Source organism: Cataglyphis hispanica, chromosome 4 (assembly GCF_021464435.1).
Source record: "Cataglyphis hispanica isolate Lineage 1 chromosome 4, ULB_Chis1_1.0, whole genome shotgun sequence".
NCBI classification, from domain to species: domain Eukaryota; kingdom Metazoa; phylum Arthropoda; class Insecta; order Hymenoptera; family Formicidae; genus Cataglyphis; species Cataglyphis hispanica.
The window spans coordinates 3759186-3784246 of NC_065957.1; the positions used below are offsets into that span (position 1 = coordinate 3759186).

Consider the following 25061-nt stretch of genomic DNA (forward strand, 5'->3'; position numbering starts at 1 on the left):
TATGTAGCGACGATGAACGTAAACACGATTAATCCGTTGAGAGCTGTCGTCGGTGTAACGGATGAAAACGCTCGTGAGAACGTTTGTGAGAAGTGAGGGACTTACTTTGCGAGCGAGACGATCGCTCGAAAATTACTGAAATTAAGCCGTACCTTCTCGTGCCATTTTAAATACGGTTTGGAGCCGATGACGCAAACGACCGTGCTTAAATCCGAGAGAAGCTCCTGAAACTCTCGATCTTGACCTCGAGAATCTACTTCGACGATTTTAAGTCCTCGTCCTCTCTCTCCTTTCCTCTCCATCCTTCTCGTTGGCACGTCACGAGTACAAGATCTTGGTTCGCGCTCTCGGGAGGGCCCCACGTAGCGCTGACGAAGATGCACGCGGTGCTCCAGAGACTCGTCTCTCTCCCCTCGTCTCGCCTCTCTCGCCCTTATTCTCGCGCGCTTCTTAGCTCCTCCCCGATGTCTCGCTCGGCGTGTCTCGTTCTAACCACAACCATCTCTCAAGAGAGCACTCAGAATCTCCTCTCGACACGAGTGTACTTCCACAACCCTTCCCCTCTCCTTTCCCGCGCCTTCCACCCTTACTCGCTGTCTCTATTCCCCGATGGCCTCCACTCTGACCCTGCTCTGATCCTCTCCTTCGACTCGCTCGCACCTAACTATGTTACTCGAGCTAGATGTATATAGTAGCCTCCGGCCGATTTGCTCCGCGTGTTGTTTCGCCTTTTCGACTATTGTCGGAACTGTCGTAATGGATTATTTGCCGATCTTGGCGCAATCACTTTGACAGAAGTGATTTTAGAATTCAGAAATTAAAATTGGAATAATAAATTGTTTATCTTTTCATATTTGCGAAATATATAATGCTGGATATTATTTCGAATCTGTTTTCTTCGACTATATTCGTCCTATAAATTTATCTTCTTTTTCTCGTCAAAGCGCGAACATGCGTTTGCTTCGTTCAAAATAGAAAAAGAGTGAAAAAGCGCGATGAAAAAGAAACAAATCTACCGCAGTCCACATTGTCAACGTTCGCGGATACTCTTTTGAAACGAGATTTCGGCGCAAACCCCGAGAAACGTGTAACGGCCCAGTATTTCTGTCGTGACAACTGAAACTTCTTCTCTTCTTTCCGGAACATTGCCCGAAGCGAATTGTTTCTACCAACGCGTACTACCGCGGCCCCGTTATCGTTTTGCTCTCCTTCTAATGGTTTTTCGCGTCCTAAAACGATTCCATCTTCAGACATCCGCCGCAATATCTGCCAACGGCTGGTCGCGTTTTTTTTTTTCTTTCACTCGTTCAGCGAGTTTATGAGCTTACAGTTTTTATGGTCGATTAGAAGTAAATGTGTTGACCATTGTTGGAGTTTATAATAGAGGCGTTGATTCTTGCTCAATTTACCAAAGTTTATTTCTATATCGCTGCTGCGATAGAAATAATATGTTAAGATTTTGCGTCTCGGAACTCTTGAATGTGATTTTCGCGTCTCGTGACCGACACTTGGCTCGCGGCAGGCTTTCACGTGTAACGAAGAAAGGATATTTATCTTTCTTTAAATCGAGTGCTCTCTCGCGACATAAGCAATGCGCTCCTTATTGGTCGAGGGCGTGCCATGATTTTCAGAGGCCTATTAAATAAATAAATTATAAATTCGACACAAGTCGATCGCGCGTACCTATACCGCTCTGTCAGCTCTGCCAATTCGGAAAAGCCTACGATATAGGCCTTGCAAAATACGAGAGCAGCGAGACTACTAAACAGAAAAAGGCGGTACGCGGGAATGACGCGAGTGATAATAACGTTACTGGTTTCATCTCGCCATATCAATTGTGTAGCGCTCGAAATCTAAAAGTACTCGGCATACTAGCAAAAGAAAATATTTCTTTTCTCTCTCCTTCCTTAGCCCGCGGATTGATCTTACCGCAATTCAATACCCGAGAACCGATATCTCCAAGTGAATTAATCGACGAAAAACGTAAGCCCATTAATTAAATATAGTACGATTTTAATACAAAGAGGATTTTTGTTGGATGATTTGAATACTTAATAATCTATTACTCTTGATGTAATTTTTCGACTAACGGGCGAGCTGTATATATACTCTCGGTACTTTTAGCTCGTCTTAAGATGGGAGACAAGAGGCGAGTACGTGGGTCCTTAAAACGCCTCTCGGAAACACTCGACGACCTCTTTGCGCTTTAGTAGAAAATTATGCGCGCTCTTCCGCGTCCTTTTACGAGCGCACGCGCTCGTGCACGCACGCGAGAAAGAGAAGAGTAGTCTAGTGAGGGAGGAAAAAAGAGTTGGATAGCGGGAAGGATAAAAGGGGGATGGCGGGCATTAGCGAGATCTAGACTAGCGCGAAGAGAAGAAGGATACTTGTCGCTCGCTCTCTTTTTCTCTCTTTTGAAAGTGCTCCGTTTTGCACGCGTTCTGCTCGTGGATTCCCGGATTTTAACCCCTGGAACGACGATCCTTGGCCTCTTCCGCATGATATTTACATTTATTACTCGCGACCGTACCCGGAAAAATATCAGAAAATTCTCCGGCTTAATAAGATCTTTCCCGGGACTATGGTTTCCATTATTTGGCGAACTAAAAAGACTATAATAGTAAAACCACTCGTTCGTCGCGATGGTCGATGTAGATATTCGATAATGTCGTCCAAATGGGAGCTTAGGAATTAAGGTTTCATCGAGCGACGAAAATGCGCGTTTTATCGTGCAACTTATTTTTAAGGAGACGCCGCGCCTCAATAACGTGGATATCGAAACTCTGTCTCTTGCGCGCCGATAAAAATATTTTATTTCCGCGGTGGTTAATGTCGCGAGAGAAAAGAGAGGCAATTTATAGTGGTCCCGGTGCACCAGGAACATAAACGGCTCGTGTAATTCTTACTTGGCGGTAGGATGGGGTAACGGGAGGAAAAAGATATCGTTAAGATATTTCCTACGAGACCGAAGTGTACTAAGCGAGGAGGAGGAGGATAAGGAGGAGGAGAAGGAGGGGCTGGGGAAATCGAGCGAGGGCAAACTATGAACTCAGCTTCTCGAGGACAAAGCTTTTCCGTCTGGATTTTCTTCGCTCCCTATTCCGGCCGGTCTTTCTTTTTCTCTATTCTCTCTCTCCCTCTCCCTTTCTACCGCTGTCTCGGAAATCCTTGAGAACTCTAGCTAGTCTCGCGTACTCCATCTCCCGCTTCTTTTATCTCCTTCTTTTCGCGGGAAAAGATTTCGCCGACGTATCGCCGACTCAATTCGCTTTCAACGTTGTAATAATAATGAAAAACATTCAGGGCGCGTTCATTCTGTCAGGGATAGATCTGTCGACTTTGAGGGAATGATGATATCTGAAAAACGGGAGATTTCGCGAATAAAACCATAGTTAGGTGTTGTATCTCTAGTTTTAACGATAGTACGATTTTTACGTGTAACTCACGCGAAATTTTTACGTTGCAGGTCTCAATCCAGCCGAGGAGAGACATGTGAGTACCACATTTAAATATTAAGATAATTTTTCATTATCTATCGCGAACGAGAGAGAGAGAGAGAGAGAGAGACTGGCGTGTCTCTGGTACTGCCAAGTACGTAAAATTTCACCCCATAAAGCGAAATTACGCTGCCGCTTAAGCGCGATATATTATTGGATGATAGCGGAGATGGACGAACGAGAGAGCGAAAGAGGGAATTAGCGCGATACACTATAGCGTGGAGAAAAGGAAAGAGAGCGGATGGAAAGCGGAGATGGCGACGAAGGAGGAGGAGGAAACACGGAATGGACATAAAAGCCTGAACACCGGAACACAGGGCCATAAAAAGCTCGTCGTCAAAAGCACTCCCTTCCGCTTTCATCGACCATCCAACGACTTCTCTCTCTCTCTCTCTCTCTCTCTCTTTCTCCCTTTCTTTCCCTCACTTTCTCAATCTCTCTATTTCTCCGCGTTTCTCTCCTTCTTCGATAACATAAAGCGTCCGCTAGTTGCGGCGCGCGCGTTTATTAAAAGCGTTTCGGAGAGGAAAAAAGCTTCGAGAGCGCTCGAGGGTACCGCCGTTTGCGCTCTCCGCCTCCCAGGTCTCTCGAGTGTCCTACGAGATCGTCCTACCGATCGATCGATCGCTCGGCAAAAGGCTCGCGCGAAAAAGGCGAATCAATGCCGCCGCGGTCGGAACTCCCATCCTCGTTCTCCTACTTTTTTTTTTCGTTCCGGGATCGATGAATATCGATGAGCGCAGTTAGCTCAGGCGTCGATTAAACGGTCCCGTGCGTCGTAACAGCGTTCCCGCATTAACCGATGCGGCGAAACGAATGGGCGATTAAGGTTTCACGCTCGTTGAAAAATTCGCGTACCACTTGGCGAATCGCGAAAAACACAGTTTGATATTTGATTTCGCGAATATTTTCGCACCCGAGAGGACGACGAATTTTTTTCCCCTTTTTGGGTGGGGGGGAGTTTATTGATCCTCTTTCGGCCGTGGTGAAATTTACTACGAGAGCGAGCGGGCCGTCGAGTTGTAACTCGTTGGATTCGATGGCGATGGCGCCCGCGGCACGCTGCCAGCCTGATAATTAGCGCCCGTTTAATATGCACAATTATTACGGATTGATAATCAGGGCTGCGCGTCCATTACATTGGTATGGAGATAGATGGTAATAGGTTGCTATCGATATTAGCTCTCCTCTTTCGCCCGTACGTTTCCCTCTCATCCCAGCGTCGGTGCCTACTCTCTCTCTCTCCCCTCTGGCTCTTCCCTGTGTGAATTCTCTTCCGTTTATCTCCCCCGTTCGTCGCTCTGACCGAGTACCTCTTCCACAATTTCAAACTGCGACCCTGAGGGCTGTGAAATTGAAATATGAATGCTAATGGGGTTACTCGCCTCAGCGTCATATAATATTACTGATTGTCGGGCAGATATAAGTCCTTTTATATTCTCCTCGCTACATATTTTTCGTTTGCCTTTTATATCTTCATTCATCCCAGAAACACTTTAGACGATTGCGATTTCTGCTAAACTTCATCATTAATCTTTTCCTTCTTTTTTTTTCTCTCTTAACGCATTAATAATTTAAGACATTTAAGTGATAATTTTAAAGAGCTATGATTACGCATTCATATCCCCATTTCAAAGTTCGCTACCTTCTTTATTCTGTCAAGATATTTCAAGATGCTTTATCGTATGTATACCGTATTGATCGGCAGTCCGATCTCGACGCGAAGACGTCTATCGCCTTCTTTTTAACGGGAAGGGAGTTCCGAGCCATCGAACAAATTGACGCCGTACTTACCAAGTTCCGAGGAGCGAAGAATTACGTTCCCATCGATCCGCTTTTTCGCGTCACTTTGAATTTATACCTTCTCTCCACAGCAACGTGGAGCAGGCTGCACGATAAAACTTCTATTCCGCTCGGCGGCTCGTTACCCAACTGCATTTTCATGTCCTTCCGTGCTCCTCCTGCCTCCATCCTCTACCGTGCAATCCGATCTCGTGATTGGATCGACGAGGAAGAACGGTGCTTGCGGAAAAGAGGCAAACCATCGCCAGGCAGGCTAGAAAAAGATGGAAAAAAGAAGATTGAGAGAAAGGGAGAGAAGAACGGGGTTATATATAGAGAGAGAGAAAAAGAGGCAAGGGACTAGAAAAAGGAGGGAAAGACAGAGAGAGAGAGAGAGAAAGTTGACATCTCAATTCGAAAACCGGCGACAGCCGGAGAGAATGCGAGTCGTTATTATTCGCGTACCAGTAAAGTCACCTCTCCTTTCATTTATGGGAGCTTTACTTTTTGCCTCCTGCCTCGTCTCTCTCTCCCTCCCTCCCTCTCTCTCTTTCTCTCTTTTTTTCTCGCGCACGCGAGATGCGCTTTGCTTCTCCGTTTTCACGATTTTTCGTAACCCGAGAGATATTTACTCTGTGCATTGCGGAATACCTCGAAGCTTTTCGAGGATGCGAAAAAGAAGCTACGATGTTTATAGGTCGACGTCGACGTTAACATCGTCATCGTCATTGTCGTGTGATAAGAGGAAAAAAAAAAGAGGACAGAATTTGTTCGAGTTATTCAACAATCTTCTTTCGCCATCTTTTTCATCGAAATGTCGACTCATAACGAGTACATAAAACACCGTAAAGCAGCTGTTTCTTGTATAAAAAAGGGAGACGGTGGAAGAGAAAGGAGGCAACCGCGGAATATTTTATTATCGCACCGATACAGACGAAAAAGGGAGGAGCTTTCTTAATTTACTCCAACCGACACGCAAGCGCGAGCTTAATTGAATTGCACGGTACTTACGCGTCGTTTCGCTATCAGGTCACGATAAATTGTCGCGAAAGCTGCTAATCTCGATAGCGATGAGGAAAATATCTGTGGCGATGGTATTAGTTTATTTCATTGTAATGTCAATATAATTTTCGTCAAAATCGATTGTAATCGTGAAGCCAAATTTTATTGTATATTTTTACACATGTATTTTTATTTATTTATTTTTTTTTACCGTTTTTTAAATCTCATATTAATGAATACATTATTTCTAACGCGAAGCGTTTAATAAACAATTACAAGATATATAACAATGAAAATCTCTCGTGACAATATATATCGTTCACATTTATATAATTTGTAGAAGAGAGCTTTTTTTTTTCCTTTTTGATTCATTATTTTTTTTATCGCGTATCTTGATGAAAATATTGATCTTACACAGTGAACTTTACACATTGATGCAGATGCAACAATACATATAAACGTTTATCGCTTATTTCGGGGCTATGACGCCGCTACAATTTGCTGAGCGTTAATTGCGATCAAATATCAATCGGGAAAAAAATTGCTTTCCTTTCACCCCTTGTATTTCGGTAACCCGGAGGCCGTGCAACCGCGCCAACGACCTCGATATCTCAAAAACAGGAACGATTTTAAACGTTTAATCGAAATCGATTTCATTATTTACTGTGTATAAGCTGTCGCGATGTCGTGGTAATAGTTATATACACGGTCGCTGTTCCGGGAATTGAAAATCGGCTACGAATCGAGACGCCGCGATATCGATTGTTCGTACCTCTACCCCTCGTACGCCTCCTCGCTTTTTCCTTGGTTCAGCCATTTTCCGGCAGTTCGTTCTCCATTGGTCGCGAAGCTCGCGGTCGCGTTACTCTTTTTTCAACTTTTACGCGACCCTCTCGCCTCTCTCCCTTCATCTCTTCCATCCTATCATCCCCTACCCGCCTTTTTAATCCCATCACAGAGTCGAGCGCGCACCAACGAGGCTGTCGCCGGAGGTCGGTAAATTAAATCTCGAATAAAGTGCAAATAAACGAGCGAGGGGTGAGAGAGGGTGGAAGAGGAGGCGTTACCCGGGTGGTGGTGGTCGAAAGTGTGGTACAAAAAAGCGACAGGGTGAGAGCGAAAAAAAGCTGGCGAGGAGAAAGGAGGAAGGGAAGTGAGAAAGGGGGAGGAACACAGAGAAAGAACGAGCACGAGTGCAGGATCGAGAGAGTAGAAGAGGGAGAGGAAGAGAGAAAGAGAGAGATAAAAGAGCGAACTGACGCGTGAGAGTGTAATTTATTTTAATTAGAGTGGCTGCATTATGTAAGCGGGTGAAGCGCCGATGAAAGGGTCGAGAGATCCTGACACCGAGCTCCCGACCAACATCCCCTTCCACTAACACCCTGTCTCTGCTGTCTACCCCCGGGAACAGACTAATTCGTCCTTGCCCAGGGCTGTGACGATGATAGGGAGGCGTTTCGAAAAATTGACGTGAAGATTCGCGGCTACTTTTACGGAATGGCAAATTCGAAATATTTGCGCGCTAAAAAATCCTTTCAAGTTCACGATGCAACTATAAAATTCAAAAAAATTTTCAGACGCATTAAACAGAGGAAACTGCAAGAGATCAAAAATTTGTATCAGTTGTTCATTTAAAATTTCATACAATATTCTTCTTATCAAATATTTGATTCAGTACTTAATTATCAAACTAAATGTTCGATTAAGATCGCTGTGGAGAATTTTAAAGTCCGACACGGGGTGCGCGAGACGCGAGTTACGCTCTTGAATTTCTCACCCCCGTTCTTTAGCGGGCAAAGTAGAGAACTAGCCAACCCTCCTGCTTTACCGACGCCTCTGATCTCGTTAGGAACGCATTAATTAATTTACAAGATGGCGGCGGCGGTGGCGACGGTATGAGAGAGAGCAAGAGCCACATCGTACCGCGAGAAGGCGGGTGGGGAACGGGGGGGAGGTTGGGGCGAGGGTTACTGCACGGCACGTTTTAATTACTAATTGAAACGTTCTGCTACCACCTTCCACCGCGCCGATCCCGTAATTCCGTTTCCACGTCGCTGTCACTTTCACCCTCTCTCCCTTCCCCTACTCTTAACTCAAACGATCTTCTAGTCCCCACCAAGCCAGCCGATCCTCTCCGACTCTGTCTTAATATCCGTTCTTCTCTCGGGGATACTTAATATTTTTAAATACTTTGCATACTTTCTCTGGTTATACCCTTCCCGTCTTTTTCCCTTTCGCAGAGAGGAACTCTCCCGACTCTCGACACCGGAATTTATGAGACGGTGAATCTGCGGCTTCCGTGAATTAATTAATTAAAAACATCATGGCGCCTTAATAACGCCTCGTCGCGTCCGCTTTTCGGCTTCATTTTATTCTTCCTTCTTTTTTGTTTCCCCTTTTTTGAAGTACTCTTCTCTTCTGTGGCGCAATATCGTTATGAAAATTGCAGAAGATCGGGAAAGATTAAATCCGTCATGGAATAGGACTTTAAAGAAGCTTGTTTATCTCTTCCTATTTTATACCAATTTTTCAATGTAAATTTGAAGCTACAAAACTCTCTGTGAAATATCGAAGTAATAAAGCATTGCGTAATATGGGAAGATGTTTAATTATTTTAAATATCAATTATCATAACGATAGGTGCATGAAATGATAGATTGTGTTTGTGAAAGCGACGGTAGCAAAAACGCAACACGGTATTTTTTAACGCGTCCTAGTTTTACAGCCGATTGGCAACAAACGTAATCGTTAGAAAAAAAAAAAAACAAAATACACACACACACACACCATATATATATATATATATATATATATATATATATATGCAGGTATAAAAATTGCGTACGCGCAGCGATCGCAATCAGAGCGCAACGGATCGGCGGTTTTATAGTCATTGCGCGTCTGCAACGATCGATGACGATTCTGTGAAACGGAATAAAGCGTCGTCTCCCGGTATTTATTACACGGCACAGCACGATACGTAGGTGCGGTTGGGAGCAATTTTAACAACAGTACCTCAACGGCGAATCGCTTCGTCGCGGTCCTTTACGATCGATTCTCTCTCGGCTCATGGCTTTCGTTCCGCTTGGCGCGCGCTGATATTTACGCTCGCCGTTTGTAGCGCGATATAAGCCCCGGTGTCACAATTTTTAACCGAGAAATTAACTCGAATTTTTTTCGCATCGTGATTCCATTCTGTTCGCATGACTGTTCTTTTGTGATTTATTGATGGCAGAGTTTTTATTTTTTTTAAATTAAACATCTCTTAGAGTTTTGAATTTTTTCTTGGAAAATTTAAAATATATATTAAAATATATTATATAATATAATTACTTAACGACACATTTTTATTTAATTAACTTGTGTGTATATGTATCTTTGTATACGAAGTGCTTCGATATACACACGCGTAAGATCGTATCGTGACTTCTTGCGCGCTTTTATGATTCGTGGCGCGCTTAACGGCCGACTAAGCTTTTTAATAATTTGTCGGTAATTACTCCGTAATTTAATGAGGCAGCCGTAAAATGCCGTTGGTAGTAAGCAGCCGATGCAAAGATCGACTGCCGTGTAATTACGTTTCTATGTATATTTCACAATATAATTGGCCGGCTGTGCTGGTGCATTTTCTACGGCGCTATGAAAAGCTTTTTCCGCGACGACGACGGGAACGAAAGAGGGAAAGAGGGAGATGAAAAAAGCAGAAGCGGAAGTGAAGAGCGACGAGGGGAAAAAGAGAGAGAGAGAGAGAAGCGGCCGCGAAAGCGTGGATTTGTTATTAAAAACGTCTCGCTGGAAATAACGGACGGCGCGCGATGGATGCAGTTTGCAAACGAGAACGCGAGAAACATAGCGAAGGATCATTATTTTATTCGTAACGTCCGTTACATAACGTGCGCGAATTCGCGGACAAAAAAATGTGAAAATTTGCGAATACCCGCTGCACACCGCTCCACGCTTCTTCTTGTTAGAAAAAAATTCACGCAGCGAAATAAATACACGTAGAACGAAGTACCGTACCGTATAATTTTTATTCTGTGTATTTTGAAGGGGAAATTTGGTACACCATCGTGTGTGTTGTACGTGTTTACAATTCCGATTAACTATTTCGTACCCTATCCAGACTTTTCGATCTTAACGGCGCACACGTGGTTGCTTTTTGGCGAAAGTTCAAGAGGGCGACGCGCCGCAGGATAACGTTCAACTCGCTAATGTAGGAAGCCAATGAGGTTGCGCGTTCACGTCTTTCCGGTGGAAGATACTACCGCTATAAATCAGACGGTCGATCGGCGACGGGTGGCCGCCAACCGGTCCTCGTCTCTCTCCGTTCCTCTCTCACTCTCCATCTTTTGCTCTTCCGTCTCGCTTCCTGCCGGCAATGTGGCTCGACGACGTCCATTAACTCTCCTTTTTTGCGATGCGTAATGACCTTAAAGCGCCCATGGTTTACGAAGCCATTCGTTAAGGGCCCCTCCGCGCCGCGTTGGTAATCGCGCGAGAATGCACCTCCGCGGGCATTGTTGCGTACGATCTTTTTTTCTCTTCCCCTCGTCCGTCTCCTCTCACCTCGGGCTCTACCTCGATGGGCATCTGCTCGCGCCCCTCTTTTCCTCCTTCATTTTTTTTTTTTTCTCGTCGTCCTTATTGCGACGTGCAAAAGGTGAGAACTCGCGCGTGCGAGAGAGAAAGAAAGAGAGAAGGTGAGAGGAGACGACCGATCGGTGTAGAAGGGTGAGATAATAGGAGAAGCTCCGGTGTACCGCGCCGAGCGTGCGCGCGAAATAAAACGACGATCGGGATGCACCATGGGCTTTTCAATTACCCGTAGCCTCCTCCTTTCACCGCACTCACTTCTCGCTCCTCCGCTTGTCCTCATCCCCCTCTTCCGCCGTTTGTTTTGCTTCTTTCAACTTGTCTCTTTCTCTCTCACTTCTTCTCACGGAGCGATAAAAATGTTTCTTCGTTCTCTCCTCCTCCCTCGTGGATAACGCGCAGGCACTTTATGGCGCAGGCTATTCTGTTTGCCCCTTATTTCTTCGACCTGCTCTCGCCTCCTCGATTTCTCTGTCTTTTATCCCCTTACATCACCCTTTGTGCGTCGTCTCTCCTCGCGCCTTTCCGCCTCAGCGGTATTCTCTCAGGAAGCTGCTGCTTTGTAAAAGACTACTCACGTTCCAGCCATGCTACGGAACTCGGTGACTTGGTCGACAACGTCCGCGCGCGAACAAACGCGCCATCGGCGTTTTCCCCATTGAAAAATCACGCGCGCAATCAGGCCGAGTTGCCTGGTCGAGTAGGTATTCACGCGGCGCTACGGCCTTGGCGGTTCGCGTCAAAACCATGTTCGTAATTAAAAACGTAATTAAAAGCTGTAATTACGCAACGCTCGATCGATTGATTGTAAGGACGGGGAACGTTGCTCGAGGGCGGTTGCCTCGTATGAAAATTTAATGAAAATTGAGCCTCGAGGCGTCGATCGCTGGGGAGGGAGAGGATACAGCTGAGAATAACATTTTTCAAAAATGTCATTTTTTTTTTCCAGTTATATATTCATTAAAAACAGGAAATTGCCTGTCTTTTTTCGCAGTTTTTATCGCGCCAACCGAATTTGAACGAAAACGCGTCCGTAACCGCCGGTTCGTTGGCGCGATAACGATAACTGTTGCACTATCGATCACGCGATGGAAACGCCTATACATATACACGAAAGAAAGAACGTACCAGCAACGAGATGGTGTGTACGCGGGAGCCATGGGACGCGCATTGCCGCATAAAATTGCAAAGCCCAGCAACGCGGCGCCGCCGAGCCGAGATAGCTGCAAACAGACGCGAGTTAATTTAAAAATGCAAATTCCACCACGGGACTCTCTGCCGCTCCGGGGGCGGACATGGGAAAAAAGAGAGCGATAGACCGAGAAAAAGTGAGAGAGAGAGAGAGAGAGAAGACGAGCGAGGGAAAAAAAGCGCAGCGCGAGAGAATACAACGCGAGTAACGCGCCGAGAGAAAGGGACTTTACTATTTACGGCGACGTCATAAATCATAGCGCTGTGAATGTCTGGTCCGATTCGCGATGTTGCGTGTGAGCTTTATTTATTTGTCGTTCAATTTGAGCAAGTCCGATTGCGAGAACCCGTTCTTCCGTTAAAAATTTGGCGCGAAAATTTGTACATAGAATTATGGAAAACAGCGATAACAGTAGAGTCTGTAATGAATAAATTTTCGTTCGTAAAACGAGAGACTCCATTGACGCTTTTATTATGAAAATTTACCGCAGATGCTGTTTATGTAAATAGAATCCTTCGTTTGAAAAAAATGAGATTCGATTTGCCTGTATACAGCAGCATAGATATCGAACTTGCTTGTTTCCATCGAGCAGGTGTTAGTTTTGATGATAAGCCACGAGAGAAAGATCGGTTCGGCTGAAACGCGCGTGAATATCTACTGCGACGATGATAAAAATTTCTCGCGTGCACTAATTGCCATTGCGACGAACGCACCGATTTGATCCAGTGACGTGTACGTAGCAGATTCTGCGAACCGATTACCGTTGTCCTATCCGACGCAATCATAAAAAATTCCATGCATCCGCGATGCAAGCTGCGCGGCGCGATATATAGTCGCTGGATATTTCGCCGAAATTGCGCGCGCTTGCAGTTCAGATTCCGTCATGAATCTTGTCGCCGATTGCTCGCAGGCGCGATTTCGTTCGGCAATTAAATTAATCGTTCGATGCGCAGAAACAAAAATCGCGATCAAGCATTCAATATTTCGAGACTGTTATTCTCAAATGAGTTTGACGAAACTGCGAAACAAGTGGCAGCGTAATATAAGTGCAGCGGATGTTTATCTATTGAAAAGCAGAAGACTCATGATTACGATCTCTTTATCCGAGATTCCATTAATATTGTTATAACATACAGAATATTAACATAAGCGAAAAGATAAATTTAAAAATCAAAAATCGAGATTTTTGTTGGAAATAGAGATTGTATGGCCTTGTATGGTCATTCGTATGATGTCAATCTTAAAGTTGATATAGAGAGTCTTGTCTTCTGTTTCTGATATGCTCGACAGTCGGAGATTTACCGGCACGAAATGCATTAATCGAACATCTCTCGCTGCGGCACAAAGTTCCGCAATGTCCATCACAACCGTGGGCATTTCCCGCCGTCGACGATATCGTATCGCCTCCGCGCGGAATCCCAATTTCTCGATATTACTCGTTCCGGCGCGTTCCTTCGAGAACGACGCCGACGATGATGACAACGATGCTGCTGAGAGTCACTGGGTGCAATCTTGTACCAGCTGGGGTTTGCGGGGTCTTGGGAGACGCGACTCTGGCTCGTAACCTTCTCTCTCGGGGTCCTAGCCACGACGACGAGGATGGAGTGAGGAATAGGGAAACAGGCACCACAGGCAGGCAGGCAGGCAGGCAAGCGGAGGATACGGGGATGGTTGGTCGACGTAGGGTGAGAGCGCGCGAGTAAGTAGCGGCAGTAAGGGGGTGAGAGAGACGGCGGAGAAAAGGGAAGAGGAGTTGAAGGAGCCGGAGAGAGGACGGTGGGTGGCGGTCGGTCGGTGGCTTGGGATATATCCGTAAGGTTAGGGTGGTTGAGTCGAGACGAGGCGCCGTGGCGAAGGAGTCGCTCACTCACTTACCACCCTCATGGCTGCGACCGCCAACCCCAATACTATGCACACGGCCAAAGCCGTCTTCCCTTTCCATCCCCCGCTGTACTCCTCTCTCACCGTCCCTCCCGTTCTCGTCTCACCCTCGAAAGAGCCACCCCTAACTGTACTTCGGTGCCTGCTGTTGCTTGCCAAGTTGCTTGCCTGCCTGCCTGCCTGCCTGCTTGCGGACCAAGTCGTCCCTAACACTACAAAGTCTATATATCTACGGTATACCCGCAGCTCCTCCTACATTCCACCGTCTCTCTCTCTCTCTCTCTCTCCTTTTCCTCGTCCTCCTCTAGGGGTACCAACCCCCATATTGATCGTGGCACGAATCCTCTTTGTGGGAGAGGGTGGTATGGATAGCAGACGAGATAGGAGGTGTAAGTAAACTTACGTGAATGGAAGGCGGGCCGCGTGTGTATCATTTCTTCGCGGGGATATATACACACATTGTATGTGTACGTGTACGATGTACATATATATAAATATACACATATACTAGCGCAACAGAGGGAACAGAAACGAGAAACGATATTGCGAGCTATCGGCGTCTCGATGCGGAGAAGGAGAAAAAGGATGCGCTTACCTCTTCCGAAAGACGAGACTTCCGGGTACATATTACTACTAGCGGTATCGACTGCGGGCAAGAGGTGGTATATGTTTTCGCATGATTTTCCAGGGAACTCAATCACGTCGCATTTCCTCGCGAAATCTTTTTGCCACCGTAGTTATAATCCATCCATTGGAATCCTCCGTTAGGCAACAATAATATAACATGCACGCTAATTTTTATTTAATTATCTATATATATTTTACAACGTTCAGAAATTTTCATAGATTTTCTTCTTGAGCAGAAATGAAGCCCGTGATTCTTTTAGACATGCGATCCAAAGAGACATTGCAATACTTTAAAAAGGTAGCGCGATATTATTTTTGTATCGACGATAAAATCGAAAGATATTTTGGATTACTTTGGCGCGTTTTATTTTCTAAGATTGTTTCAAAGGCGTCGCGACAATTGTCTCGTCTGCCTCAGTGGATTCCAGCCGGATAAGCAGTGACCGACCATTTTCAGATAACGAGAAGACTACTCTCCTTCCGCAAGAGGTCGGAAGAAAAAGATCTTTCTCTTTCTCTCGAAAAACTCGAAAGAGGCACGTAATACGGCTCCTGGGGAATCTTTTTCTTCCGAGAATCTTTCACGACGTGAACAGAGCGCGCGCGTGTTTGCGGGACTCACCCCCTTGTTCACCCTCCGGCTTTTGTCTTCGCTTTTCTCCTATCGTCTATATCGTCGTCACGAACGGAAGAACACGATTGCTTGATTTTTCCACGTCGCGGGATTTCATATTCGTTCTCTCGAGCGATATCTCGACGTTGTTTGACAAGGCCTGGTATGATACCGCGCGGAATGTAATTTCGTACGTTAATCGCCTAGAGATACTCGCGAATGTATTCGTGTGTGTGTGTGTGTGTCTATTTATATATATATATATATAAATGGTATCTTTCAAGATAGCATTTTTTATTTTTTTCCCCCGCTCGAAGCGTCTTCGGCATCTCTCGACCGCGAGAAGGGGATGATAGCGAGGCGTCGAAGTAATGGACCGAAAGAGCGAGAGAGGCGACGGCGACGCGATAGTAGCGAATGAGAAACGAAGGGTAATTGAGAAGAGGAGATTTACTTCGACACCGACTGCGAGGGGACGCGACGGGATGGTTTACGGGGTTGCGAGATGGGGCGCGCAGTTATCGGAGACAGGGTACAAGGGCTCCGCTACATTTATATAAGTGTATGCATATGTGTGTGTGTGTGTGTGTGTATGTTGTGTATATATAGAGATATGTGGGCGATGTTCTGTCGACGACGAAACTGCCGTCCGTAAAACTTCTTCTCGTCGTGCTATCTCGGACTTTGAGGGCCTTTCTCGACTTAACGAGCTCTTGAACGATCTTGCGTTTTCGAAAAATGCATTTTTCCGTATTTTACGAAAATTGTCAGTTGATGATTTTCCCCTTTATTTTATTTAGATAATAATAACAATAATAATAATTTTATTTAACGTGCGAAAAAAGGAAGAGTAATAAGTTTTAACAAGTTAAATATAATCTATTTGATTTTTATTTTGTATTTATATTAAAAATATTTTCACAATAATACTTCATTAATTAAATCTATATTCGGAAAAAGATCTTTTGTTTTAATTGAGTACGAGAGTACAATTATATTGAAGAAGATGCAATAAATTGAAAAAGAAATAAATAAGTGTGATTGAAATATTATTAAAGCATTGTACTTTTAACATTCCTATTTATATTTTTTTCGAGAATCAAAGTGTATCATTTTTTTTATCTTTCGGATCAGATTGTATCTGAACGTGTAACAAACGTTTCGAATTATGTTTTCTTTTTTTCATATTCTATCCTGTATTTCTCTTTCTCTTTCTTCGCGTTCCCGTCGTGCTCGTGAAAAAAAAATGCGTAAAGAGCTCGGGATATTTAGTATATTCATCTGCTTTTGTAAACGGTCATGTGCTGATGTTTTTCTCGCGCATAATAAGATGGAAAAAAGCAGAACTCTGAGAGATCCATCCTATTATTCTTCGTTCACTTGGGAGCGAATGGAGGTCGAACGGGCCGAGGGATAAGTAATTCCGTCGATACCTCTTCCACCCATCCGACGGGAAAGCCGTTTTATTTAATCGTGAAAGAGGAAGGAAGGAATTTAGTCGTTCTATCCTCTATCCGTCGACCATCCCTTCGGCCGCAAGAAGTCCTTCGTTCCCGATACGATTTCCGTGGAGATCCATCGAGGAGGTGAAATCGCGCGGCCCGTAAAAAAATCTTGGACGAATAAATCCTGCAAATCTCCGTAATCGCGGATTAATCGCGCGAGACGAGAGAGCGTATTTCTCTCGGGTCGATAACAGTTCTATAAAAATTGAAACGCGTTCTTGTCAAACGGCTTTGTTAAAAATCTCGCTGAATATTGATTGTCTGTGTTGCAGAGAAACTCGATATCGCCCGCGGAGCGAGAGAAATACAGGCCGCGCAGTACGCCCGATCCGCAGCACGAACATATTTTGGGGAAGAAGATGAAGAAGGAACACGACAAGGACATAGGCCATGTAAGTATTCAAGATTAGTGCTCCATGATTCGCGATTCGTGATCCGCCTTAATAAAGCCGTGCGTGTTCTCCCCGACAGCAAAGCGATGGTGAAAAGAGCGACCAAGACTTGGTGGTCGACGATGCGAGCGAGGGTCCGACCAGTCCAGCGGCGAACGGTACCGCATCGCCACGGGAAAATGGTCTCGACAAGCTAGGCCCGTCTTCGGTACCTCTGAGTGGTCAGGTAAAAAAGGAAGTACCACCGCCGTCGCCTAGAAGCGGCACCAGTAGTAATGCGAGCACTCCCTCGGCCAAGAAAATGGAAGAACGCGAAAAACCGACGACGCCGATTTCAAAACCGGTTACACCTACGTCGGCAGGTCGGTGTTGATTCATTACAAACTGATGAGAGTACAAGGAGATGGAGGAGAGCGGCGAGAGAAAATAACCAGGTTGATTCACGATATCGTAGGTGGTAGCAGTTCCGGTTCCGGTGGCCTGAAACCATCGAGTTCTAGTAAACCGCTGGTCTCGGCTTCGGTAGTCGGTCCTTATCCTCCGCATTATCCTCCACCGCATCATCCGCCAGCGGGACCTCACGTGGACATGCTGGGCTATCCCCCGGCGGCGCTCAATGGTTATCCTGCGAGACCACCCCTTCAACAGCTCTACGATCCTCACGCCAGCATGAGAGCGCCGCTTGGACCGCTCGGTGTACCTCCCGGCGGCAAACCGTGAGTGTTTCTCCTCTTTAACAATTCGCTATTTGTCTTGTTCCTTATTTTACATCATCTTATTTGTATATATTTATCGCAATTTTTCATGGAAATTTTTTTTTTTTTCATAGCAGTGCGTACAGTTTTCACGTGTCTAGCGAAGGTCAGATGCAGCCGGTGCCATTTCCGCAGGACGCACTTATTGGCCCGGGCATACCGCGTCATGCACGTCAAATAAACACGCTCACTCACGGCGAGGTGGTCTGCGCCGTGACAATCTCGAATCCAACTAAGTATGTTTATACCGGTGGCAAGGGCTGCGTAAAGGTGTGGGACATCAGTCAGGGCGGTAGCGGTAGCGCGAAGCCAGTCTCTCAGCTCGATTGCTTGCAACGGGACAACTACATCAGGTCAGTGATGGGGTAACACGTGTCTTCATTCGCAGTTCGTGACACACATTAACTACCAACCGCGGTCGATGTAATTAATTTCCGACTGAATTCTGGATGACATTTAGTCGTGTCCGCCGGCTGTATATCATTCGTCGAAGCAACACGGCATCGAGTTACCGCATACATTTTCCGTATGCATTTATCTCTCTCCTTTCCTCCTCCTCCTCATCCTCGTATAACCGTGCGCGAAGATAATAATTATTTAAAAGCGTGCATAAACGGTATTTAACGAGATTAACGCTAGTGATGTAACGCTCGTTGTTCGATGTTATTAGGTCGGTGAAACTGCTGCCTGATGGCAGAACGCTGATTGTGGGCGGCGAGGCGAGTAATCTTAGCATCTGGGATTTGGCGAGCCCGACGCCAAGAATCAAAGCTGAATTGACCTCTTCAGCACCGGCGTGTTACGCTTTAGCTATATCGCCGGACTCGAAGGTTTGCTTCAGCTGCTGTAGCGATGGCAACATCGCCGTGTGGGATCTGCAGAATCAGACATTGGTTAGACAATTCCAAGGTCACACGGATGGCGCCTCGTGCATCGATATCTCCGCTGATGGCTCGAAACTCTGGACAGGCGGTCTCGACAATACCGTGCGTTCTTGGGACCTTCGGGAAGGCAGGCAACTCCAACAGCACGACTTCACGTCTCAGATATTCTCCTTAGGATACTGTCCAACGGGCGAATGGTTGGCCGTGGGTATGGAAAATTCGAATGTCGAGGTACTCCACGCCACGAAACCAGACAAGTATCAACTACATCTGCACGAGTCTTGCGTGTTATCGTTACGCTTCGCTTCCTGTGGCAAATGGTTTGTCTCCACCGGCAAAGATAATTTACTCAATGCGTGGCGCACGCCGTATGGGGCCTCGATTTTCCAAGTTAGTTATTATTACATTTTTTTTCTATACTTTACGTGTATGATCTATTATTATCTCTCATTTCACAGAGTGCAATATTAATAAGCGTTTCCGTTTTACTTTTTTTCAGTCGAAAGAATCATCCTCGGTGCTTAGCTGCGATATTTCTACGGACGATAAGTACATCGTGACAGGATCCGGCGACAAGAAAGCCACCGTCTATGAAGTGATATATTGAACGTTGACTCGATGATATATTTGAACTTTTACTTATGCAACATCGATCGTTTCTTGTGACACTTAGTGTGATCGATTTATGACGGAGGAATTGAAAAAAAAATTAATTTCTTGTATGCAAAATGTGACTTGTATTTCAAGAAGCTGTACGACAATTGAATTAATTTGATAAAAATTGACAAGACTTGGTCGATGTACTATGGTCGCTATATTCAACAGGTTACATAAATACGACATTTCTGATAACGAGTTCTTAAAACTGAAAATGACATGTAAAAACATTATGGAGATATATAATTATATATAAAAGTTACGCAACATTGATTAAAGTTTTTGTGACACTCAGTGTGATTGATTTATGATGGAGGATTTATGGCGTCTAGCTGTATAAAATTGTATAGAATCTATGATCGTAAGTAGAATGAAGCGAATGAAATATGAGAGGAACAAATGCGTGTAAGTACCCTACGACTGTATTTAACGTGGGAGGCGATATGAAATCGCTTGTGTAATATGTTACTAATGTAATATAGAGTCATTACAATTAGGTTCTTTTGTGCGTGCACGATTGGAGGGAAAATGGAGCGAGGAATCGTTTCGTCAAACGAGATCGTTCTCATGCAGTAACGATGAAATGTATGTACACCGCGGTGAAATACCTGAATACGTACGGAATGCTGATCTAGTGTCGTAGACTTGTCAAAGTAGGGATGTGTATGTTGTGTCGCAGAATTATACATAATATATTGAGCACACATGTAGACAGAATGTTTACGTCATATAGCGGAGGAATTGTAGGGCTATGAGAAATCGATAAGCATCGATCACGCTAACAGTGTTGAACAACGCGCATGTTCATCGGCATCGAAGCCAATAATGTGATCTTTGACATTTCTACCACCGACAAGAGGAATAATTTGTACTTATTACACTTTTAGTTTTAAATAACGATTCTTTTATAATTATATGGCACTGTTGCGTCTGCCGTTAAGACTTTATTGTAATTGAGATTTTATAAACGTCGCGCGAATGGAGACAGTGATAAAAAAAAAAAAATAAAAAATAAATAAAAAACGGCGAAAGATACTTTTTGATCTTTTGCAGTAATTACGTATATTAATTAGGAAACTGGCTTTCATACGGCTATCACACAAGCGGTATCGAATACAAATAGAAATTCTATAAGTTGCGCCCGTATGCGCGTGGATTCTTGATATAATGTACATTGTCTTGACTGCCATAATAGGCATATACATACCACGCACACGCATATGTGCGTAAATATACACTCCCACACACATACACGCACTTACATACATACACGAGCGAGCGGACCACGTTCGTAAGCGGATTTTGCAGAATATTCGATAAAGTATTTTTGTGACTATTCATCATGACCCTAGACTTAACCATCCGGTCGAGTGCGATCGACCACGCGTTCGTCTATAACGACTGCAACGAGGCGACATGAAACGAGGCGAGAGACACATTTGAGCAACTCTTACACTACTCTTTGGTGCAGTTTATAAAGCCAGAATTGCATCTGGACTTAGGGTACTAGCTAGCGCATTATTATTCGGAAATTGTATGGTGAAAGCGGGTGATGCGTAATGGAGATTTATATTTTGTTACAGGAAGGCACATAACATGTTGACACCGCTGTGATCGTCCGAAATTCAATTCCGCAAATACAATACTGCCGCGATAAAAACCTTAATAGATGAATAAAAACTTTCCACGACATGATAACGTTCCACACACGTGCCGTTTTACGATACGCAGACTGACGAATCGATGAACGAGATTCGATTTTGGACGAGCACAGCTCCGATCATATAGACCAATAGAAACAACGATACCTCAAGAAGACTCAATAGTTATTATCTCTAACTCATTGACTTGTACAGAATTGATATTCTTTTACAGTTGAGAATAACACATGCACTGTGGGAAAAAAAGAAGCATTACGCGAGACAAAGGAATCGCATAGCCACGATAATGATTGTGCCCCTCTTCCCCCTTTCTTCCCCGCCCCCTTTTCGTATCATATACATATATATATATATATATATATATATATATATATATATATATATGTATATGTATATGTGTATGTATATATATATATATATGTTTAATTGCGTCTCCGTGCTCGCATTTTGCACTCCGTGAAAAGCGTACGAAAGCCGCCGTGGGAGAAAAAAAAAATATACGTTCGTAATAAACGGAAGACAAAGAGCGTTAATCTTTTTCCAAGCACTGTTCAAGTTGTTCCTATAGCTACGCGAAAATTGTTTCTTTCGGCAATTAAATCCTCTATATCTATATACAAGGATTGACATCATTATGTTCGCCGATTCCCATTCCATCGATTCCTATCATCAATCGAATGCTTTATGATTCGAGACAGGAAAAAAAGTTACAGTAGCATCTCACTTTAAAATTTGATATTATGAGTTTCTAAATTTTCGAAATATTTGACGATAAAAATTTCGCAGCAACATACTGATGATTCTTTATTAATCAAGATACATTGATGTAATTCAATAGAAAAAATTTAACAGCGCGATTATATCTTCACAAGTGAAGTCAGAGTATTTAAACCAGCTTCGAAAAGGATCTATAATTTTATCAATTTTGATAACACGATGATGTTACAAGAAAAAGAAATCGAATTCAAGAAGCTCCTGAGATAAACGGAACTTGCTCGAACAAAACGATTGCATTAAAAATTTGATTTTGCTTTATACAACACAGATATAACTGTCCGTTCATTGAACTCGCATGTTGAATGAACACGTGAGTGTCGCAGCTGCACGTGCATTTCGGTGCATTCTTGAATGGAATATGTACTACCTCTCTAAAGTCAATCGTCGTATCATCGGGGTGCGTTCAAAAATCTTATTCATAAGGTTGAGTAATTGATCGCGTTCAGCAGAGAAAATCGCTCAGTGGTAATCGAACGTGATTGGCTCTTACTTTTAGAACCAACAAATCAACGTCAAACAAGGCGACTGAGCGCTTTCTCTGCCGAAACGCGGCCATTGAAATAATCAACTAGGAGGTTAATCATGTAACTTTTTCTTTAGAACGGAAACATAAAAAGTCAAAAATTTTGCCATTAAAATTAATGGGAAAATTTTTCAAAAGCTTTACTTTTTTTATCCTGATTGGTCAATTAAACACTACTTTGCTCTACGGGTAGAATTTTCGAACACATCCTCGATGGCTTTGCAGATGTAGACGCGCGCTTCAATATGGCTGACAGTAAAGGCGCAAGGCACAATAATCATAATATATATAAACTTGGAATTATAGAATTTTTGGTAAGCACGCGTATACGGTGAAGACGGAAATTTTGCACGATGAATATGTCCGTGGAGAAGAAGAAATATCCTTCGGCGTTGCCAATTAATTGGCACACACGAGAAGAACCGTCGAGGAAGAGCCAGAATCAGTTGACATCTACGGGCAAGGATTATTATTATGGGTAGATTGAATAAAATTATTTCCCGAAAAAACTTTATTTGATCTTATGTGAAATTATATGACTCGCAGATTCTTAAATATTTGTGAAACTGAAAAAATTCTTGCCCGAATGAATACAGTTTGAGATGTAAGGAATCCTAACCTTCCATCACAGCTACTTTTTGTAAACCGACGAATTTTCTTTTTTCAGCCGGGCTAGAAATGACTCATCATTGGTGCCACCGATCAGACAAACAGCATCGATTTTTAAGCAACCAGTGACAATTTATAAAACACAGGAAGGAAAAGTGAAAGATATTAAACATGGCATTCAAGAGAAACCAAAACAAGTTAGTTTATGTGATTATAGATTTGTTTATTTACGCTAAGTGGATTGTGAATCAGTATGATATATCAATAAGTCAAATCTTTTATTACATCTTTTATTATATTCTTTTATTTTATCTATTTACATGTACAGGTTACTTATATATAATATCTAATAATTATTATACTTGTAAATATATCTGCGAAAATTTTTTTTTGTGTGGAAAGTTTTTAATTCTTGTATTATGCTTGCGAGACACATTTTGCTTACATCCATTTGTTTGTAATATTCTTGTAAATTTACATGATTCAACTGTCAAATCATTGCTTTAGGAAGGAGCCGATAAAACTGATGGCAAATATGGCTCCCAAGATAAGCCTAAACAGGTAAATCTGAACACGCAATCATGAAATTGTCAATAATTACTTCTTTTTGTTATATTTCTAATGGTGAACATGTGTTAATAAATTTTTTTAATAATAACATTGAAATGCAATTTTCTTAATATTTGAAAGCAAATGCAGAAAGAAGTTATAATTTTATTGTTTTTCTTTGAATTTAGATTGGATAAATTAATTGGTATTTGACAAAACATACCTACATACTTATACAACAAAAGCACACACAATAATCTAGTTTTATATAATTTTTATGTACTGGAAATATTTGTTTTTATAGTTTGTGTTATTTTATTTGTATAATAATGTGTTACGTGGAAGAATAGATTGATTAATCATAAATAATCAAAATTTTTGCTTTTCAGCTTTTCTGGGAAAAACGTTTAGAAGGTTTGCGAGCCTGCGACTCTGATGGCTATGAATTTGATGGAATGGATTTGCCAAAGAACTTAAAACCTGTGGGACCATATATCACAGAAGAAACTTTGCTTCAAAGTGTGGCCACTGCCTTACATGTATCCACTCAACCAGTTACAGGACAAACGGGATCGAAAATGGCTTTGGAGAAGAATCCTGGAGTGTTTCTCAATCCTGATCAACCACTTGTACAGGTAAAATGAATAATCGGACGTTAATAAGGCGCCATAAATGCATTTTAGAAAAATGTTAATGCTATCAGAATAGTTTGCTTCAAAATATATCACAAATCCTTATAAAATTTTCATATTATCAATAAATTGATTATATTTTGTTTTGTGTTGAAGGCGGTCTCGATAGCGGATGAAGATATAAAGAGGCAAGAAGATCGAGTGGCTATTGCGAGAAAAAAGTTACAAGACGCCTTACGTGCTATTCAAACTTAAATTATAGCTTTATGTATATCATTTGTTCATCTCTTAATTTTAAGTTCATCATAAATTATATCATTGCCATTTTTTGTAATAAATGTTTTTGTAAAAAAAAAAAAAAACGAAAGCAAGACAAAAGATAAATCGATAAAATCGATGAATATTAAAAGCACCAAATAGACTGATTTTCTCGACATATATTTGAACAAAACTTTGCTAGATAAAAGCCAACAATATGAGAAAATCGGTTATGCAGCTAAATCTCTCGTACAGGCCTATTTGGCGAGACAAATTCTCCATTATAACTCGAGGATAATTTGTTTTGTAGCGCTCCAAATGGCTTGGATTGTGCCATCTGCCTAATATTTTTTGTGACATGCAGGAAATTCATCAAATTAGTAATGGTCACGAAAATATATTTCTCGGATTTAAGTTCGACAGATGGCAAAGTACCCTATTTGATATTCGATGTCAAACGAAAATGAATCGATATTAAGATAACACTCTGTAAAATATAAGCAAATTACATTTTAAACACATTACTCTCCAATCCAATAGTGCAGCGTGTTTAATCCAGACCAAAATTATTCACGAAAGTTGGGCTGACAAATCTTCCATATTAATTATGTAAATAGGCATGCTTTTAGTTTAGCTTGTGAAGGCCATGTGGGAATTGATCTTGAAATATTT

At 43.0% G+C, this 25061-nt stretch overlaps 2 protein-coding genes across 5 annotated transcripts in view; both read left to right on the forward strand.

The window, feature by feature from the left end:
* Positions 1-21311, forward strand: part of LOC126849312 (protein groucho-like) — a 66330-nt gene extending 45019 nt beyond the window's left edge. For all 4 annotated transcript variants that reach the window (XM_050591024.1, XM_050591022.1, XM_050591026.1 and 1 more), the window contains 7 exons: positions 3467-3492; positions 16965-17084; positions 17164-17446; positions 17539-17800; positions 17917-18192; positions 18510-19113; positions 19223-21311. In XM_050591024.1, coding sequence (XP_050446981.1) covers positions 3467-3492; positions 16965-17084; positions 17164-17446; positions 17539-17800; positions 17917-18192; positions 18510-19113; positions 19223-19330 — 1679 coding nt within the window. In that variant the 3' untranslated portion in view covers positions 19331-21311. The remainder of the gene's footprint in view (positions 1-3466; positions 3493-16964; positions 17085-17163; positions 17447-17538; positions 17801-17916; positions 18193-18509; positions 19114-19222) is intronic.
* A 1253-nt stretch (positions 21312-22564) lies between these two features.
* On the forward strand, positions 22565-24498 carry LOC126849327 (methyl-CpG-binding domain protein 3). The gene is made up of 5 exons (XM_050591055.1): positions 22565-22819; positions 23009-23147; positions 23458-23511; positions 23889-24134; positions 24288-24498. Exons 1-5 carry the CDS (start codon positions 22695-22697, stop codon positions 24384-24386), a joined length of 663 nt encoding a protein of 220 aa, XP_050447012.1. The 5' UTR covers positions 22565-22694; the 3' UTR covers positions 24387-24498.
* The last annotated feature ends 563 nt before the right edge of the window (positions 24499-25061 follow it).